This window comes from Scatophagus argus, chromosome 14, assembly GCF_020382885.2.
Source record: "Scatophagus argus isolate fScaArg1 chromosome 14, fScaArg1.pri, whole genome shotgun sequence".
NCBI lineage: Eukaryota > Metazoa > Chordata > Actinopteri > Scatophagidae > Scatophagus > Scatophagus argus.
The window spans coordinates 5232453-5254671 of record NC_058506.1 but is presented as its reverse complement, the minus strand read 5'-3'; the positions used below and the strand labels follow the sequence as shown (position 1 = coordinate 5254671).

Here is a 22219-nt window from a genome sequence, read left to right as displayed (position 1 = left end):
TGATGATGGGCGTAGCAGCTGGTAGGTGTTGGACAGACAGCGTGCCAGACTGTATTGCACAAAGTGTTACCTGAGTGAGGGGTGAAGTTTTAAAGAAGGCCGGAAGGGCCACGAGTCCCTGCAGCAAAGTGGGAGAAAAGATGGAAAAGTCACAGGTGGCAGGGAAGAGGCCTCACCTTCCCCTTACAGTCCTCCTCTCCTCAACATGAAGGTGTTCACGCATTAGTGCCAAAATGACCAGTCCAGAATCATAAACACAGCAGTTCTGACAACTCATTAAATGCTTAAGGCCTTAGGTTAACCACCTTAAGCTACTGTTTGTAAATTGAGAGGAATTTACCTGTTTTTCTATTTAATATCAATCTATATGGAATATGTATATGTATATGTTGGAAATGTATGTTGGATGTTGGAAAACATCTTAGAACATCTTGGACAATTTAAAAGGGGAACTCAGTTTTAAAAAATGAGCTCAGTGTACTCATCATGGGGAGTCCTAGTCAGCCATTGAAAACTGCTGTATAATGTTGTTCATGGCTCTGAATAAGCTTTGTCAGCTCTGAGAAAATAGCTATGCCCATGGTTGCTGTTCACTTCAGTCTGGGGAACATTACGGTATTTTCCTAATTATCTTCCACTATCGCACATTCTGTTCACAGACATGCTATTCAGAGAAATGTTTAAAGCTTTGGCAGCAGCTGGGTTTTGAACTACTCTCTTGAGGCTCTCGGGGGCTGCCCATGTGCTTGATGTTGATGGTCCCATATGTGTGGATTAATAACATCTCAAAATGAAGCTGGCTGAAACAGATGGTAAATACATGTTAGCCATGATGTTGTTGTTTGAGGGATTTTATCCACCTCCCATTAATCAACAAGGGATATTATTCATGATTACATGAAGATCAAGAATCAAAAAACATTGAGTTAATGTACAGAACGAACAGCTCAGTTAATCTTACTGCGAGCCCTAGTTGTACAAAGCCTTGGTTTCCCATTATCCAGCAGGGGGCAGTATTGTTTTAACCTCCCTCTAAATCCTCTGAAAACACTTTCACCTTAGATAGTATCTTGGTGACTAGACTGTAATGGGGGAAACCTTAGCCGAGATAGAAGAGAAATCATCTCATAAAACCCTCACAAGAGAAGATAAGAGTCTCCTCTACAGTCAGGCCTACAGTGGCCAATCTTCATGATAAAGTCAGCTGGACACATAACACAGATTGCTGTCCCAAGGGCACCTGCAGTAGTACAGCAGGGAACAACTATAGATGCTCCAATTTGCCCTTAGCTGTACTGTATATGTTGAAATTATAAGACAACTCCCCATTTCCCCGTGATGCTGTCAATCCATATAACAGAAAATCCAAGGTCAGCCTGAGGCACTAGTAGATCTATATCATTCTTCTTGTACCCTTGAAAGCTGAAAGCAACACACAAAGAAACACTTATGAAAGCTGTAAGCCCCACTGCATACAATGAAAGAATGAATTATGGTGCTATGGCAACCCAAAGCAGCAGCTGCTGCTGCTGCAGGAATGAATGTTAGTTAACCTGATACAGCAGAAAGAGGAGACAGCTGTGAAGTACTGATCTACGTTCAAATCTCAAGCAGTCTGTGCAATTATAACGTGTCTGTGTGGTTTTATTTTTGGTTTTCATCTTTCCGGATGAGATATGCAAATGTTTTAAGTGTCCAAGTCAGGACATGGAGGACTGTCAAGCAGTTGGACTTAGTGCTTACATGAGCAGGCTGCCGGGTGCAGACATGGACCTCTCCTCTCTGCGGCTCGGACACTCAAAGGGGTTACTGAAGGAGCGCTTCCTCAGCATGGCTCTTACCAGGATCTGAAACATTCACAAACGCAGCATGGTTACGAAGACAAGCAGAAGGTCTCTTTTTTTGTTTCGAGCCTGTGGTTCTGCACAGTGGAGAACACAGCTGATGGATTTCTGAGATATGTCATTGTGAGACTTGCATGCAGCGAGTAAAGCAAATCACAATATCTGAGTTCTTAAGGGGAAATCCACATGAGGTTTTGTTTCTTGCCATAAACTACACAAATTACAAACTGAAAATGTTTAATATACCAAGCAGGAAACCTCCCCGTTAGCTCAGAATGCATAGAGCTATTTGCATATATTGCTCTGGGCAGAGCTCTGGATTTTAATGAGGTGGTGGATAGTTTTGCACAGGAGCTGGTGAGGAAGGAACACCAAGGTACAACAGCTGATACTGTGACTGTGTATCTTTAATGAATGGCACAAAAGTGTATCAGACTCTATAATCAGTGCCTTGTTGATCACTTTGATGTGCATTTAGAGTTTAAGTGTAGGGCTTGGTGACAGCTGATAGAGATGCAAACTAGTTAAAGAGTCTGTTTTCACAACCCCCTGCAACTGAGAATTAATACTTTTATTACACTGCAGGGAGTTTTTGCACAATACGCCTAACATATATACAAAATGTCTGGTGTATTTTTGATGGTAAACAGCAGGAAGATCATACACATGAATGTTAATATCCAGAATGTGGGGAGGTCTGTGCTTTAAGTTTGTTTTGGCAGACAGGAATTTCATCTGTGTGTACAGGATGTGCTTCTGTGCACAAAAAGTTGCACTGCCTATTGATTCTGACTCACTCAGACGTTTTACTTCCTGCAACAGTTAACTTTGGACCAGTGGCTGGTGTTTCTCACTGGAATTCCATGTGTCATGTTAGCTAGTTAAGTGTCTATAAACAAAAACTGAGCAGTGGATTCACCTCTGAAATGTCAGTTTTCTGGTTTCCAGCATGTTACTTATGTCACTTCCGAATAGTTAAAAACCATCACGATTGAAGTAGCACCTGATGCCTTAGTGGTCTGTAGACAGAAAGCCTGTCTACAGTGCGATAATTCTGATCTTAACATCTTTATAACTGTTATATCCTTTCTAAAGATTTTTCCTGTTTCTTTTTTTTTAAATACACCTTCAGTCAACAGAACGAAGGCATAAAAGCAGTGCTATCCTGGGTATGCCTGTGTCATCTTTTGAATTTGTCTCCAAGGATTTCATTGCATTGCATTGTGTGCTGCAGCTCATGTGAACAGTACATGCAACTGCCATCGTTTTGTAGTGAGGCATTGAAAGTGATTTTGTTTTTTGGGTTATTTTTTTGTTACATTTGATAGTTGAACAATGTTAACAGTTAACCTTGTCCTCAATGAAGTTGAGCAAGGCTGTCTTCTGAAATGAAAAACCGCTCTGTGTGGCTGCATTTTGTCACAATTATGGTTGAAAAAGGACTGCAGTAACAGCAGCAACTCTTAGGCTTTTCTCTCTCCTGGAAATGATGACATAAATGTAGAATTTGACACAGAAGTGCCTGGCGAGCGGAGGGCAATCAGGGCTCCTTACCACTGCAGAGAGGCTGGGAACAAACTTGACTGAGTTTTGGATGTCCTCCTCTGTCACCTCCACCACAGAACAGTGCTCCTCTTCCAGTGGCAATGGGTCAGCGGCTCCCTGGGTCACCCACTGGTCCATCTAAACACACACACAGACATTCAGACTTTGGACAGTGTCATAACATAGACACCCGTCTATTATACACTGCATCTATGATCCACAGTCAGGTGCAAACAAAGTTTGGCTTTCAGTGTTCAGCTACATGTGTGGTTTATGCATTTGTGGAATTTTACTTGTGAGCCCATCATGCACATTATATTGTATTATTTACAATTTTCTAAATCAAGGCATACTGTTTAGTTTTATAATTGAGCATTTTCTACCAGGCAGGCAGCCATCTGTTTTGATTAATATTGTTATGCTCCAGTTGCAAAGACTGAAATGTTGCTTGAGACAGACAATCCATCACCAACCAGCCTGAGTTTGTTTTAGTTAAAGTTACTTCATGGCTGCTCACACTGACTTACAGTATGAGGCTGACAGTATTCTAAATCTGTTTGTTATTGTCAACAATCCTAAAAAAAATAAAAGACCTAAAACAACTATGTGATTTTTCCCAACCCATCTGTTTCCATGCATTTCCTCTAAAGTTCGAAATCTTTGAACAGATCAACTTTAATTTCTAAAAATGGCTCAGTAATTTCCTAAAACACCTGGACAATGCAGTTTTTAGCAAATGTTATTCAAACAGGAGAAAATAGTGCATTTGGCACAAGATAAACTACAATGCCCATGTTCATCATAATCAAAGTGGAATCTGCTAAATGCTGGTTTTGGTCAGTTCATGCAATTGTTGAACAATAAGAAAAGTATTAAATGTCTCTGGACTTATTCTTTAAAATGTCATGGTGCATCTAAGTGCTAGCTGCAAAATGCACATGTTGTTCTGTTGAAATTCAAACTCAAAACACAACACCAGTCATCAAGCATTAACATTCACTGTTCTTCAATATCCCAGTTAAAAATTTCCACAATCCAGGAACACTTCAAATCCAAGAGCATCAACAGACATACATTAATTATCCATATAAATTGAATCATAATTGCTTTTAATTAAATTGGAATATTACAACAGAATTTTTGTTGTTATTATTCCTACTGACTTAAAGCGCTTTACTAAGTTGAATCTTTGCATTAGTTTCCATCAAATGAAAGATTGTGTGTTTATGTGTGAAGTGTGTGTTTATGTACCAGGATATGCGTGATGTCTGACAGCCAAATTATCTCTTGTTCCATAAGCACAAACAGAGTCTCTGGTGAGAAAATGACTCACTGACACATGATTAGATTGTGTCATGGAAACATGGTGGAGACTGGGCAATGACATGTGTCCATGGCTGGTCCTGGATCTCTCTTCTGACTCTGTTTTAGTGCAGTCCTCCACGGGGACAAACAAGTTGCATCATGCCCTGGATCTACACAGCGTGTCTAATAAACCCTACTGTATGTACCACAGTGAGTCTTCTGAGCCAGTTACATCAGAGAAATGTACAGTCATGTTGTGCCTGAATACAAACACTGAAATCCTCTTTACGACCATGCCTGTCATCCTGAACAATAAGTGACAAATCCACAATCTTGTCTGTTCTTTAAGTTACCTTGATCTCAGGAATGGTGATCCTGGTGTCAGGGTTCTTGTCCAGCATCCGCAAGATCAGAGTCCGCAACTCTTCGCTGATCACTGGTCTGCATGAAACACAAGACAATGTTTACACACATGTTACATGGTGAGAACGTGCACACCAAAGTCATGCACGGTCCTTTGTAGACCACATTCTTTTAGTCATCTTTGTTAGATCACATACTCTTTATTACATGAAAAGGCCCAGTAGTCATTAAATCTGATTGCATACAACAGACAACAAAGAAGCTGCATCTACTTGTTATCACAGGCTGAGCTATGAAAAACTCAAAAAGACTTTAATTTCAATCATTTTGAGAGTTTTTAAGAGGTAAAGCTGTGCAAGTATCTTTAATATCTTGTTCAATACTTCATGACTACTCTGATTTATTTAGCAAAACCCTTGAGGTGGGTTCCCAAGGTGGTATTCATTGGTCTTAACTTCATGAGGCAGTTAAAAGAAACCAGCACACCACATAACTTTTCAAAATGGGGAACACCTCCTTCAAGTCATGACTGGTCAGCTGTACTGAGGGTTTGAACTCTCTCTCTCTCTCTCTCTCTTCCTTCTTCACAAGGCTATTTCTGTTGCTTTCATATGATCACATGAGTTGAGTACACCACTATGAATGCCTGACTGTAAATGTATGCCACTGTCTAAGACGACTGCTTTTTCATACTGGCATTCTCAAGTGTAGCTTTGATTTCAGACAGCATGTCCTACAAACTAGTTTTTATCAAGTACAACCTGACCACCGGACTCATCCCAGCTACAAGTTATGAAGTATTAGAAAACTGATAATTTCCAAGTCACATATGACACCCAAATCTCTTGGACAGCTGCATCATCTACACTGCAGTTAAGAAAAATAAATAAATACATTTGTAAATTAAGCTTTTACCATAAACTTGCCAGTGTATATTTATTAAGGAAATTTTTGTGTCAACATCAATCTACAAATATCTATTATTATTACTATCACTTCTGTCAACACTGAAGAATCACACTCTGATCAAAGTTTTACATCTTTACTATGATTTGAACAATTTTCAAGATCACTTTTTGGTCTGTGCGCACACACACACACACACACACACACACAGATAGATTGATAGATAGATAGATAGATAGATAGATAGATAGATAGATAGATAGATAGATAGATAGATAGATAGATAGATAGATAGATAGATGTTTTATGTTCTAGGACCTGCCACATTCGATGATTTAGGAGACTAAAGTAAGAATGATCTGTATAAGATCTACAAAAAAGTTTGGTTGTTTGGTTTGGAGCTGCTAATTTATAGGACATTTTGTCCTGCACAGGACTTAATGGACTACTGTATGAAATCATTGCTAAAAATATCTGAAACAGTCAGGTAAAACCAGTGATATAAAAAATACTTTTTTACTTATAACAATGCATTATCAATGCTGCATTTCACTGATAAAATGAAACCAGAAGCTAATGTATGACAGGAATAGAGATTGTTAGCATCTCAGTAAAATAAGTTTATGAGAGCTCAGCCATTCATCATAATGACAGTGGAAACATTAAATGAACTACACCTACAGTGTAATGGCCCTATCAGTGCAGACAACAAGGTGCTGCTAACTGTCATCGACCGGTACAGTGGAGCTGATTCCATTAGGTGGTGTGATATTCTGTTATGGAGGAGGGTGATGTTTGATGAATGAGCTTTCCGCACAGCCACAGAGTCTCTTGAGCTCACTGTGGGAAGACAATTATCATTAACAATATAACACCCTGTCCTGACACATACTCCAACTGCCATTCAAAGGCCCTTCACATTTGCTGTGTTTATACTTCATCACTGCGTTCAGTCTATCACCACGGCCAGCCTCGTCCTGGCTGCCCATCTCTTTTTCCCTCGCTGTCTTTTCACTGTTGTTCACTCACATTTTTTAACTGTAACTTATGGGCAAGGGGAAGATAGGGGAAGTAAAGTGGCTTGTGTACGAGTCCACTCCACTGACACCCCAGTTTGCTTTTTGCTTGTTTTGATTGCATACAGATGGTATTAGGGTGTTCTTGCACTGGCTGTTGTGCCAAGCTATTCATATTTTTGAAGGTGCAATTTGTAGCTGAAAAAAAAGAAGAAATGTTTTTGGCAACTGAGATAAAGATGAGAAGATAGCAAAATGGTGGGGGCTGGAGTTTGCTGGAACACCACTGCTGCCTGTTCTAACGAAGGGGAGGAGAGGGTACAGGAGATGGACTTACGTTTCTGGGAACTCCACAGGCTTGGTCCTTATCTTATTGTGCAAAGCCAATATGTACTCATCAATAAAGGGGCACTGCAGGTGGAGCAGAGGAAAAACACGATGAAGGTACATTGAATTACTACTTTGCCAGAGAAAATATGCATCCCTAAAGACAACCAAGAAAAACAGCAACAACAATGAAGCAAATGATACCACGGGTACCTCCTCAAACAAAAAAAATAGGCTCTTGCTGATGTTCTACTGGGTGCTTTAAAAAAGCATGGAAGTTTACTGTTACCTTTTATGGACTAGATGTTGATAGGTGACTAAGAGACTGAAAATGTGCACACTTGCCTTCCCAAAGATGAAACAGTAGAGAGTAACTCCCATGGCCCACACATCCAGTGCCTTTTGGAAAGTACAAGAAGTGACATTAAATATAACATAATGGCAAACAAACCCGAAAACACACTTCAGCAAGGCAAACACCTACTTTCACAAACAAAATGGTGACCTAAATCAGGGCAGATTGCTTCCAGTGATTAACGGGACATTGTAAGGTTATTTTTCTGGCAATGTCTGCCGTCAGGTAGCCTGGAGATGGATGTGTGTGATCACACAGAGACACTGCTGCTACCAGGCTCTTTCTCTTCCTCTCAGCCTCTTCCTCTCTCCCTCCCTATATGAGTACTTCTCAAGCTCTCTCCTGGAAATGAATTTCTATTTCTTGATATAAAATGATAAAACTTACCCTCTGAAACTGTAAATCTAAATGCCACAAACATTTGCTATCAGACACTATGCTGTATGACCAGTCTGTTATAAAGTCCCAAACTACTACAGAGTGACTGAGAGCGTTCAAGTGGCATGTGAGTGGCAGATATTAAATATTTCAGTGCTGATTTACATCAAAATCACAAATGTTGGTCTGTAACAGAAACAGTGCTCTCTCAAACATGGCTTTAATATCAAATCCAAATCAGGAAGAATACAAGACTAATCAGAGAAAAGTGGCCAGTATGACTGCACACATTTTTTGAAATCTTGAGGAAAACAGGAGGCTGAGGTACTTGAATGCCCCTTACACCCTCTCCATCTGCAATCAAATATCCTATTCTGGTCCCTCTTTTATGGGTATACAAGGTCCTCTATAAAGCAAATCCAGCAGTCTGCTACTGGTGATAACCACTGGAGGACGGAACATGATCTGAACTAATAATGTTGGCTAAGCAAAGGAGGTCAGGGCTGAGACCTTTTGCTGGAAAGGGAGGACTCTTGGCTGTTACCTGTACGTAAGTGAACAGGTAGGGTCGATTCACAAGCCTCATCAGGTCTTTCACACGGCAAAATTGATGGAAACAAGAAATTACATGAACCGTAGAGGCAGGTGGGAATCAATCTAATTGTTATGGGGGAGTGGTAGGCTATCCTTGACAACATTACCAACCATGACTTGCCTGTAAAAGTAGAAACAACATCTAAGCACCCTAATCAGTATCAGGTATGTAAAATCAATCACATCATTCCATTTCTTGACTCTGCTAATGGTGCTGTTTTCAGCTGTATTAGTGGCTTCCTAGCCATGAGTACCAACTAACACACAGGGGTAAAGTCTGGGAATGACAGTTTGCTCCTTGGATTAATCATCTGGCAAAAGGTCTGAAAACTCATATTGGTTTAATGGTTCTCATTCTAAAATCGTGAGCTTGAGGCTTAGACCAGCAGCTTCTGTAACCACCGGAGTTCAAACTCAGGCTCACCAACTGAATACCAGCCTAGCACAGCCAAACACTTCATATTTATGTATGAATGAAGAGTTAACTCACTTTTCCACTGAAGCTCTTTCGTGTGTCTGAAAGGGTTTCTGGTGCCATAAATGCAGGCGTGCCAGCAGTACTAGACAGCAAAGCATCATTTCCCTCAAACTGGTTGCTGACCCCAAAATCTGCTATCTTCACATGGCCATCGTCCCCCAGCAGCAGGTTAGAAGGCTTGATGTCCCGGTGGACAATTTTCTGGTAGTGCACTGGAGAGAAGAAAGAGGAGGTAAACTCAGATTTTAAGATATATCCCATCCTCAACCTCTCCAACTCCTGCCACAAACCAGACAAACAAGATCATACTGATTTTGTTATACTTAGACCCTTGTCAGTAGTAGGGCTAAAAAAAACCCCTACATTTTGAATCTAAGATGCACTTTTTGTTCAGTGAAAAATTGTGAGATGCATTTAGCAAAAAACAAAAAAAGGTGCTTTGTTAAGAATGATGTGAATCCTGTCAAATGAAGTTCATCTAAAGCTCAAAGTAAAGTAAATGTCTAAGCCCCCACACTTAACAGGACACTTCATTGGATAAGTGATGCCTTCCTGTCTGAGGAGATCTTATTAAAACATGAGGCACTTGACTTATTAAAAGGCCTGCGCAATTAAATATCATTAGGGAGAATAATACCCAAAAACACACACAGAACGACAGCTATAATTTAGCCAATTTACGCTTTACATTCTGACACAAGTATGTTAGAGTTCATCAGCAGAAAATCAACAGACACTGGGCCTTCATGCAGGTTTCCTTCGTTACATCTTATATTTGTCTTGCACAAAGCAATAAGAACAAAATAAGAAAATCCTGCATGGGATTCAACCCATATAAAGGCTGCAGACTTCAGCGAGATGGGCAAACCACAATCTAACATCTGACAGGGAATGCTTAAAAAAGAAAAAGGAAAAGACATGACACCTGAGAGCAGCAAAAAGAAAAAATTTTTCTTCTGCACACACAGCAACTTTACTAAACCAAGTTTTGATAAGAACACAGACTGGTGAGGCGACAGGTCGTGAATTCACCAGTTCAGAAAAGCACAAAGCATGGAAAGAGGTCACAAGTGCAATTATTGATGTTGGTGCAGAAGTGAAAACTCTCAGCAAAACAAAAAACATAGTTTGATCTAAAAATGGAAGCCGAAAAATGATTGTCTGCTGCCAGGCAAATGGGGCCAGGAACCTGTCAAAACCACAGCTACAGATGAGTGAACTGGAGCCATCACTGAGAGGTTTCTCTGTTGAGGGTGCAGTCCGATATGCCAATGGACAGTGAACTACCACAGCCAGGACACATCCTATCAACACCAGACAGCACCAACCAGGATAACTTGAAGAGTAGTTTCTTTAGTTTGTTTTTTAAACTTTCAAGTCAATTTGAATGCTTCATTTAATTCCACATTAAATATCAACCTAAAAAAAAACAAACCAACAAACAAAAAATACCCTTTTACTTTGCCTAATCTGTAGCTTAACATATATGCATTTTTGTTTCAAAGTACATGCCCACTTTAAATCATTGGCATATGAATGTATGAAACAAAAAACATAAGTATTAGTTGTCTTTATTTTTCAAATGCATGTGGCTCCATATATATCTCTCAAAGCGCGTCTGGACCATCAAGACAATTTGAGGAAAAAGTCAATTTCTGAGTTCCTGTAAAATCAACAGAAGTTGATAACTGCTACTTAATGTAACGGCAACTTAATTCAGAGTTAGAGACACAGACAACGCTGTGAAAAGCAAAAAAGCATTTCTTTGGTGGTCGCCCAAGGCCAACAGGAGCCTGCTAGTACTGCAAACAATGACTCTTCACTTTTAAGATAAAGAGGTTTTGTGGTGTGTGTATTTATTTACAGTGGCAACAAACAGACAAAAATAATAAAAACAGACAAACAATTTGTCCTTACTGCAAAAGTAGATAGAAATGAGCTCCGTGCAGTACATGGATGTATTCTCAAAAGGATTAGCAAGAGGTAAGAAAATAGCCTTTAGTCAGAGAAACCTGGTTCATCTGCCCTGCTGAGGTATGTCTGAGCAGGAAATACAGCTGAGCCTCAACTATGACCTACTGTATGACTCAAAAGGTGTAAGCACTCAAAAACAGAAATGTGAAAGGCCAGAAGTGTCTACTTTTCTGTGTACTTTATTGTATTTTGGTTTCTACAGCCTCATTTTCAAGATGGACCTCAACAAGGCAGCATCGATCCCTAATCATTAGTCTCATAGCTCAACGAAATGGATCTAGTACAGCAAATGAGGGCACAGTTGAGGAAATCTGTTTCACTGAACAGAGGCTCATTACTGATCTGCAGTCAGGTCCCAGAGGCACGAAAATAGAGGGTCAAGAACACTTTGTTTATTTAAATAAAAAGGAAAATGTTAACAAATCATGCAGGGGTCCAAATGTTTCTGCTTTTACACAGGTATAGGCAGAATAAAGAGAGATATCTTTGCTTTCCTTTCTAGTGTTTTCCTGGTCACTAGAATTACTCCTAAACTGCATTTACCTCATACCGCTCACTATTAAATCACTAAAAATGCATAAATTTGTTTCATAGACTCAAAACCAGGCCTCATTCTGCGTGATATACTCACGGTACTCTATGCCCAGGATGACGTCTCTGAAGTATAACCTCGCCTGCTCTTCTGACAAAGGACTGTCTGTGGGCACCTCCATCACTGGACTGCAAATCCACATAAGCAGGCAGTCAGTCAGGCAGGCAGAAGAGCAAACAGACGCAGAGACAACGAGGCAGACAAATACACAGATTAGGTGTTTCATTATTTGCACAGGAATTTGATTCCAAATGTGAAGACATTCATAACTAGATATACACATTCTGATCAAACATCACTGATACTCATAATCTGGGATAAAGACCATATTTGTCTTCTTTGTATCTAACTCCACAGCATCAAAACAGCTCAGTGCCTGTTTGGATGGGTGCACAGGACATAAGTAAACCACTATTTCATTATTCCAAATGCCTTCTAGAAGGATAGGAGGAGTGTATGGCACCCGATTAATAATTATTTTCATCATAAGATTAATATCTTCATTATATTTTTGGTGACATTGGTATTTATTAATGTCTTTGTTAAGAAGTCACAACAACTAACTCCTCCTATGGAACAAAGTATTACTGTCTATTAACAGTAAACAAGCTAGTTTTGAATTTATGAACACGTTTATATCAGTGTCTGTCTCACAAACAGGATGGAGACAGTGACAAAACTGTAAATACTTTAAGCTTTAACTGGAGATTGGAGATTTGGTAAAAATTCAAAAAGAAACACACTCTCAATGTTTATACAAGTGTGCTTATCATTTCTTACCACAGCAAAGTGTTTTAATATTTTTTAAAACACTTTCATTTCAGAGTATGAAAGAATTTCAAATTATTTACATCTAGTGAAAATGTGAATGTTAAGTTACAACTGTGTATAATCAATTACAGCTGTCTTGTACTTCAAGAATTCACTGTTTATACAGTATATTAAAATAACTCCTTGCACCCTTGTATATTATTTATAGTATGAATGCTTATGGAGGAGTTCTACTTGTTAACAAAGATATCAGTGTATTCATAGTTTCTTACAAAAACAAATGTATTTTTTAAATACAAGACACATTTCAAAAAACCTGGCAACATTGTGGAATGATCAAACAACATCTGTTACAAACATCCTGCAGGTAAACAGGTTCATTGGTAACAGGTGATAGGATCATGAGTGTGAAAGAGGCATCCCCAGAAGACTCAGTGGTTCACAAGTAAGCACGGGGAGAGGTTCACCACTTTGTGAAAAACTGCAAAGAGTCCAGCAGAGAAACGTTTCTCCAAGCACCATCCTGTAATTAAGAATCCAGTCATCTAATCCCTCAGGCAACTCTGCATTAAAACCCAGAAGAAATAGCATTTCCAGACTAACTAGCTTTCATACTGTGATGTATTTACAAGTGAAACAGGATAGGCATTTGGAAGAAATTATGTAAAGTGGGTGTGGTCTTCAGGGAGAAATAGACAAAGGCCATCATATGTTCCATGCAGATGCTGAAGCAGTTCACTGTAAGATGCCTAGCCTTTTTTGGAAATCATGGACGTTTTGTCCTACGGACTGAAGAGGACCAGGACCATCCAGATTGTTACCAGCACAAGCTCAGAAGCCAGCATCTGTGATGGTATGTGTTAGTGCCCATGATATGGGTAACCTGCACATCTGTGTAGGTAACATTAATGCTCAAAGGCACATACTGCTTTTAGAGCAACATATGCTTCCATCAAGACAACTTCTTTTTCAGGGACAGGTATATTTTACAACAGTGTGGCTTTGTAGTAAAACAATGCAGGTACAAAACTGACCTGCCTGCAGTCTCCTAATGAAAATGAGCGTTGCATCATGAAGGACAAAATATGATCGCTGACACCCAGGACTGTTAAGGAACTGAAGTTTCACTTTCAAAACTTGAACAATTAGCCTCCTCAGTACACAAACACTTACTGAGTGTTGATGAAAAAAGCGATGCAATACAGTGGTAAACATGCTGTCCCTGCCCTGTCTCAGCTTTTGGAAATGTGTGTGCTCTCTCTCTCTCTCTCTCACTCTCCCTCCTTCACATTCTCTCTCTAGCACAACCGAACCAGTCAAGGCAGATGGCCACCCACATAGAGCAGAGGTCTGCCCCGAGGTTTCTGCCTTCTAAAAGGAAGGTTTTCCTCGCCACTGTCACCAAGTGCTTCCTCATGGGGATTTTGATGGGTTTCTCTGAACCAAGAGATTTAGTCTGGACCTGCTCTAACTTGAAAACACCATGAGACAACTTCTGTTGCGATTTGGCGCCATATAAATAAACCGAATTGACCGCCAAAACGAAGTTCAGAATAAGTGCAACAATTTAAAAGTTAATTAGTTTGAACCTCACATATCCTGTCTTTGTATTGCACTAAGTAGGTCAACAATGATTTGTGAATCATTGCATACTGTTTTCATTTATGTTTTACACAGCATCCCAACTTTTTTGTGATTTGGGTAGTAGTAGAAGCCATTATAAGAGTAGCTTTACTAATCAGCTCAACTGTCTATCATCAAGAGAGCAAAAACACTCTCTCTTATTAAGAAAAAGCTAACAAATAAAGTATGTCTTCCTATCAAATGCCAAAAACTAGCTACCCCTTCCCACCATTCGTTTTTTAATATTAAAAGTTCTCAGATCATTAGATCATTGCAAATTTTCAGTGGTGTAGGAAGGAAGAGCTCATGCATCAGGATGTGAAACATTTACACGGCTGACTGCCACCACTAATAACTGTGAAAAACCTAAAAACATCACGAATCTTTTTGAAGTCTGGCGTGGAACAAACACCCGCACCGTGTCAACTTAGGGTAATGAAGGAGAACACTGCACAGGCAGGGACAGAGGGATGGAGGGATGAAGAAATGAGGAGGTGAAGGTAGAGGAACAGAAGGGATGAGCCTTGAATTATTTAAAAAAAGGACATGTTCTCTACTCACCCCTTACGCATGAGCTCAAACACTGTCAAAAAAAAAGGGAGGGAGAAGGAAATAGGCACATGTCAGAATAAACAATGTATTCATCCATTCATTCAGCTGCTGCCACTGAGGCAACACCCCAGCATCACATTATTCATGTACAAGAGCACTGAATTAGCTGAATGTGCCCCATTAAGCTACACTAACGGGCATCCTGACTGTGACCTGGCACTGCTAATGGAAGATTTCTGCATAATGTGTGAACCCTGAGGAGATGCGGAAGTAAGCATGGGATGATCTGAATTATGAATAAGCTATATGAGCACTTGTTGGTGGCATATGTGCCACAGGCTGAGACAGGGCAAAGACATAGAGAAAGATTCGGACAAAGAAGATATGGCCTGCATACCCATGTGAAGGTTGTCCTCTGCAGGATCATCCAGCACCTGCAACATTAACATAACCATCATGAATGGAGAATTTCCAGTTGAAAACCTCAAGATCCTATTATAGATGGGCATGAAAAACAAACAAACAAACAAAAAAACATGGGATACCTCGGAGTCATCTAGAGAACAGACCGTAAACACGCAGTACCAAGCCTAAAAGTTAAAAGAGGCAAATGTTCTCATTCTCTTATGAAAGATGCTTGTAATTCTTGAGATATTGGATATTGGTGGTAGATGTAATTTAAAACACCAGCTTTATATGGTCTGTGCAAATTCACAAACCTACAGTGAACATTTGGCCCGGTTGATGGCTGATTTAACCTGCTAAGGGGCCCCACAGGCAAAACTGAACCACTGGGGGCCACTTTATCCACAGTTCCTCTGGCTCTTTGTTCAATACAGCTTTTTAAGTTGAAGAACAATATCTCACTTTAAATTAGATTTTGACACAAGTGCTCCTCCAGATGGTATCTCAAGGTTGAAGGGCAACTCAAAGTCAGTTTACACGTAAACTAGTAGTAGAGTAAAGTGAAAAGCCACAAACACACTTGAATCTATGCTGTCTGCAGTCAAGTGTTATTGCGGGTAACGCAGGTGCCATGTTTTGACAAGGATTTTGACTAGGACAAAGAAAGTATGCAATAACGAAAATGATGTCTCTGGTTTCTGTCTCTGCTACATCAAGTTGGTTGGCTGATAATCCAACCTTTTACAGGTTAATGAAAACATGTGTCCCCACTGGACTGCAGCCCTCATGCTTTGCTTGCTTACGGGATGTGCTCACAGCTTCGAGAAACCACAGGACACTCAGTCCATCTGGAGCATCTGTTTAAATACAACATTGTGTTGAATTTGAAGTTGAATAACCACAGTGAGGGTAAACGTCACCAGGTACATGCAGTACTGGAAAAACAAGGGCAGCAAAACGCCTCAAAACCAACAAGAACAACATTAACTCTCATCAGTTTTAACAGCCCATGACACAGTCAATAGGTGAATGTTTGCTCATACTGTCTTATTTGTGTTTGCTTAACTAAATACTGTTCTTTCTGCTTGAAGCACTGTTTCTCTCCTTTTGCTTTATGTAAAAAACATATATATATAAAAAATCTAAACATTAAATGAGCTTTTGTTTTGTGTAAACCAATAGTAGTCTGGTAATCTTGTTTGTAGCTGTTGAAGCAACAATTTAGATGCATCTTGGCTTACTGGGAAATGAGCTTGGGATTTTTAAGTGTCTATACTAACAACTGCATGTCTTGGCAAGCATGACGCCAGTTTTACTTTCTCTTCCCAGCCATCTGTGACAAATGACTACATCACTTTCATCACTTTTAATCCGTTCCACTCTCTGTCTGCTTTAACGTTCAAAAACGAGTGAAAAAGTCTGTTCATAATAAGATGGACTGGACTGTAGTCTCACAGGAATCAGTTGGAAAGCTATAATGAATATGATCTTGACCCAGGCACAGCCCATTTAAATGGATGAACAGAGAGCGATGGAGAGGAAGAAAGCAGGTTATCCCATTGCCCAAATACTGTATGCCCATTATGACAGTGAGAGCGAGGGTGGACAAAAGGGATAAAATGAGCATGTGTATATATGTGCTTCTTCACTGCTAGAGCGAGCAGAGGAGCAGAAGTACTCGGCTTTTACTTAAAAACCCTTTCATATTTCTGGCACGCTCTAAACCCAACCAGACAGCTTTCCCACTGACTGACTCCCTGATCTTAACTCTCAACCACGCCGGCAGTGCCCCCGCCATCTGGCCACGACTGAAAAAGCACTCTGTTAATATCGCAAGGGAACGGCGGGCATCTTGAGTCACGTCTTCCAAATCGGCTATCATTTTTCATAAACAACAGCCTCTCTAGAAACTAAAATCTATCCATCTTTGAAATTCCCCAACTCAGTTTGAGAGTGATGGCTAAGAATCCATTACAGGGTTTGCTTTGCCTGAACCTTTGGAAAACCAGTTAAATTTTCCAAAGGCTCCAGCCTTTACTATACAATGCAATGGTTGTTGATATTTCAGTCTGGACAAAGTGGTGAACGGACAATGCTGGACAATACCATACCTAGCGCTCTGCTGCTAGCTAAAAATTGCAAATAACACATCCTTATTCTGACAACCCAAAGGAAACTCCATACATAAACTGCCATACCCAGTTTTACTAACTTTCCACAATTAATGCATCGGTAAGTTTAACAGCAATAGGACTGATGCGTTTATTGTTTCGTATTCGATAGCAACTAAAAGATGGATGGTCTCACCTCCACCAGCTTGACAATGTTAACATGGTCCAGTTTTTTAAGGATGGCAATCTCTTGGTAGACCCTCTCCAGGGGTCCTAAGATTTTGGGCTGATCTCCTTGGACTGCCTTGGGTCCTCTTGGGGGTGGGCGACCTGCAGACCACCAAGCACATAACTTTACTATCTGATTCATTTGATCATGATCAGTCTTGAAAAGGAGACACATACAGATTCTTTACAGTCTTTACAGAGCAAAAAGAAAATTACAATCTTGAAATTTCATGAAAGCAGATCCTATATTTAAACGAACACTGCTGCAAAAGTTGGCTATAGCAAATGACGACGGCAATTGGCAGTATTTGTATTTGTAAGACCCATACATTCTCTATGTTGGAGAATGTATGTTCCTCTTTTTTTGATAGCTCTGTTGTTTGTCTTTTGGGGATTTCCCATCACAGTTCTGAAACCTCTTCCCCTTTACCTCTTCCCCTGTTAAATAATTTTTGCAATGACCTGCAATGCAGCGCTGGTGATTTAACGTCTCTTGTAGCTGACTAATGCTGGCATTTACTGGCTTTCAACCTAATATGACGCACCTTAACAGCAGTGTATGTAATTGCGATTATGTTACTTCCTCTGTAAACACTCAGACAGTGAAATGTGTCCACGTGGCCAAATATGTCTCAACCACAGCGGGCTCTGTCAGTCAGTATGGCTCTGACTGTCCTCACTTTCAGGAAACTGTAGAGCTGTTACTAAACAACAGATATGTGCTGGTCTAAGAAAATCCTCAAATGTGTCCAGTGGGTTTATCTGGCATTATATGGAGGTTTTGCTCTAGTTCAAGCTGATAACCTTCATCTTTCTCTGTAGTTTATTCCCTTCGCCTTACTTTCTTTTGTTTCACTACTTTTTAGCTGTGATTGTCCATGAATTACGCTCCATTGTAACTACTGGCTGATTATTTAAATCAGGTGGAATAATTTGTCCTCAAATTTCTTGAAGAAACAGAACAGCATATTACTTACGTGGAAAACCACACTGCTTCATTAACTTCTTTTTGGACACGACCTTCATGGCCTAGGAAAATAAGAAGCAATTTTGATCCTACAGCACATTCACGTACAGCTAGTGTTGACATAAACTGAAACCAAAAGAAAATTCAGCAGTTAAGAATTGATAACTAATAACTACCTGCAAAGAGGTATACCAATGCTAATTAAATAGACTTTTAGTTAAGATGTAACGTACATGAAAACAAACCATACTAAAAACACCTTAAAGAGTCAAAAAGAAACATAACTGCTGACAGAACTTGCCTTTAGCAAAGTGAGCAAGTTTAATTGTCAATGGATGTGTTGTTGCTATCCTTTGTAAAAGCTCAGGAGAGGATCTGAAAAGAAAACTCTTTCATGGAAAAGACCATCTATCAGCTTGTTAAGAACAACTCTGTGTGTGTATGTGTGTGTGAAAGAAAGAGTGAGAAAGAGGGAGAGAAAAGGAGAGAGGGGGAACAAACTGAGTCACAATGACATCTTGTTATAAGGAATTGGTTATGCAAAGGAAAAAGAGAGAAAGTGAATAACATTTACCACATGTCAGAGTGACAGACATTTCTACAAAATAACAGTGTTAATATGCTGTCGGAATGTCAATGTAATTTCACTCATCACTAATTCATGTTAAGGTGAAACATCTTCTGCTACCTCAACTCCACAGCTCAGTAGTTTCTTTTAAAACTGTGGTCGCCATGACTGTGCAGAAACCTGGTTTGGAAAGAAGGCAGATCCTCCCCAACACACTGTTTCCATGGTATGCTGCCTGTGTGTGTGTGTGTTTGTGTGTGTGCATATTTGTGGGAGGGTAGTTAATGACTCAGCTAGAGTCATCAAACAGTTAAAAATTGTCAAGCGACATTTAGAATTATTGCAGCTTTTCCATTGTAGTTCTTGTGGCCATACAAACACTCAGACATTATTTTATTCCTTACTGCATCAGAGTTCATTACACAATCTGGCATATGATGGTGCAGCTCCAGTAAACAGCAGCCATCTTAAAAGCTGCATTCTGACTGTGTAGGTAGGTGTAGGCGGGTCATGGCAATTTTGTTCGCAGGAGATGTATTTTACGAACACGAAATCTGGAATGACTACATTTTGCTTTACAAGAAAGTATGGCACTAATGTGGAAAATGATAAAGCGAGTTATCAAATGTGATTTCAGTTAAGGACCAGTTGTGACAATGTGCTGGGTAGGTACAGCTGAGTGGTCAGCGGTGTTGATCACAGGCAAAAGCATGACAGCAGCAACTATATTGTAGGAGGAGGAATATAAAAAGGTTAAAGTACGATTTCAGTCACTGTATTGTTCCCTCACTGTGCCTTTTTTACGACAAACAAGACTTCTGCAGTGCGCCTTATGTTTACTGAGAGATGAAAATCAAAAATGGCACACACAAGAAATAAAGTGTGAGTGAGCTAACCTTTACTGAGTGCTGACATCAAGGCTGGATTAACCCCCCAGGAGGCCCAAGGCAAAAAAATAAGATGTGGCCCCCCCCTTACAGACTTATTGTTGTATGTCATTTGGATTGCAGGAATTTGAGTACACACAGTTTTATATAGGCATTTGCACCATAAACAATAATAATACTAACTTCACTAAAGATTTCAACATTAGATTTTGACCACAGTACCTGTACAATACAGGCCCCTCAATATTAGATATAATTCACAGTCTGTTTTTAAAAGGTCTGAACACTGGAGTCACCTTTAAGTATTAATCCCACAAATTTCAGCCTGTGGTGATGACAAGAGTTTTGTTTTAATACTTCACATGCTCCTTGACCAGAAATAAAGCAGGAGAACAATTGGGGTGTCTCTGTATTGTGCAGCCAAATAATAATTGATTAATTATAATTATAAGAAGAAGAAAAAAAAACTCAAGTGTGCGCACACAGGTATAAGATATGTCTCCAGATCTTTCCTGGAGGTGACTTGGAGAAACACTTCAAGGCATTTATAAAGCAAATTCAAGAGAAGTAAAGCCTCTGCTCCTGCTTAAAAGAGCAATTACCTGCCTGCCTGCCTAACAATGAGCTCTTTAAATTCATCATTCCGCCATTTTAAAATGAAACGACTGAATGCTGCACAAATTTGCTTAACTTTGGCCCCCTGAGGCAGATAAACAGCCCGCGTGATTGGCAGGCATCACAATCGGATGCCTGCCGATGAAGTTATGAGCACGGTAATTATACGACACAGGACACCACAGTAAACATGCACCATTCAAAGACCTTGAGGAATCTGCTCATGTGTTGGACAATTAAACTTGGTCTCCAACACTTACTTGGACAGGATAACAATAGACAGTCATCATATTATTTTTTATAGACTGTCAAGTCTATTTTCATTTATCTTGAAAATGGCCACTGAGGCTCAACCAACAGACACATTCAGTCTTATTAATTCCAAAAGGTTGTTTTTTTTCACAAAAAATTCACCAAATTTTGAAATCTTTTGATAAAGATTTTCGAGACCATGAGAACCATGTAAACAGGTGAAAAACTAGACCGTCTCTTGTTTAGAACTTCTCTTTTTTGTGTGCGATTATACTTGTGCATACTGTATGTGGGCTCGTGCTGCAGATGCTCTGCATGCAAAAGTCCAATCAGCTTTCAGGTTTGTGTGAAAGCAACTTAGCTTGCCAGGAAATAGAATAACCCTTCCATGCTGTCATTACTCATCTCCTCTTCTCCTGATTACTGTCTTTGTTATTTCAGATGTGTCTGCTATTTGAGCCAGCCTGCAATAGCCCCCAGTCTGTCCTGAAAGGTAACATTTTCCATCAGTGTCAACAATCTGCATCAGACATGACAACGCTTCAACACAAAGCAGAAACAAAGACGCAAACCAGAAATCCAAATGTTGAAGGCAGATGGGGCAGATTGAGGAGTAACAAAAAAACAAAAAAAAAAAAAAAAAAAGATGATTTCACATAATCTCAATCCAATTATTTCATTTTCTGGAATCTTTGGTTTCCGACTGGGTGATTCTGAGATAAAATCTCTGAGGATCCATTTGAACTTGGACTCTGTCACATTGCTGAAACACTATCTCCAACAAATTATATGTTTATAATAATGATATGTTTTGCTTCTTCTTTAAAAAAAATTGTTTTTTGAAGGGCAACATTCAGCTTAGTGTGGGGAAAGCAAGGATTATCTAGTGTGTGCCACTCTTAGTGACGTTGGGGTGGACAAAGCACAAGAATTCATGCACATTTAATGCAAATTTAAACCAAATTTCCAGAACGCCTGAAAAACACACTTACTGACATATACTTTCACTATTGTTGCATCAAGATAAAAATTTGTTGGCCATTAAATCATTGTGAAAGATCATGTACTTAACAGAACGGCAGTCAAACTTCAAACAGTGGAAAGCTTGACTGAAATATGGTTTACTTATGTTTATTTCATGTTAGAAGGTTACACTGACCTCATCACTGCACACAGATCTGATGTTTCCATCTGATAACATTTTGTGTCTGTTTTTATTCACCGGTTTATTTTATTCACCGGGGGGGGGGCATTTCCAGTTTTTTAATGGGCCAGTAGAAAATATTTTAATGTGGTATGTGTTGCTTAATTTTCCTGAAATAGAACTGTGAACATCTGCGGAAATCTAACCACAAAGACCGTGTTCTTTCCTGAAACTTAACCAGGTGATGATAGTTGTCTGAACATAACAATCAAAAACAAACTTTAACAGAGAGACACGTGAGAATAAGGAGTACACGGCGTAGAAGCTCAGCTGAAAGGGTTTAAAATGTCCAACAGTGAGGTCAATAGTGCCCACAAATGTTCACAAAAAATAAAGGTTGAGTCAAGCACCAAAGTAGC

At 39.7% G+C, this 22219-nt stretch overlaps 1 protein-coding gene across 5 annotated transcripts in view; it reads right to left on the bottom strand.

Annotated features, from left to right (window-relative positions):
* camkk1a (calcium/calmodulin-dependent protein kinase kinase 1, alpha a) overlaps positions 1–22219 on the bottom strand; it is a 54654-nt gene that overhangs the window by 4692 nt on the left and 27743 nt on the right. For 3 of the 5 annotated variants that reach the window (XM_046409956.1, XM_046409954.1, XM_046409955.1), the window contains exons 5-16: positions 18345–18396; positions 17336–17469; positions 15021–15057; positions 14633–14654; positions 11717–11805; positions 9124–9323; positions 7652–7705; positions 7317–7390; positions 5048–5135; positions 3399–3527; positions 1744–1847; positions 71–118 (exon numbers count right to left, since the gene is read on the bottom strand). In XM_046409956.1, coding sequence (XP_046265912.1) covers positions 71–118; positions 1744–1847; positions 3399–3527; positions 5048–5135; positions 7317–7390; positions 7652–7705; positions 9124–9323; positions 11717–11805; positions 14633–14654; positions 15021–15057; positions 17336–17469; positions 18345–18396 — 1031 coding nt within the window. The remainder of the gene's footprint in view (positions 1–70; positions 119–1743; positions 1848–3398; positions 3528–5047; positions 5136–7316; positions 7391–7651; positions 7706–9123; positions 9324–11716; positions 11806–14632; positions 14655–15020; positions 15058–17335; positions 17470–18344; positions 18397–22219) is intronic. The other 2 variants (XM_046409958.1, XM_046409957.1) reach the window with 1 other exon arrangement.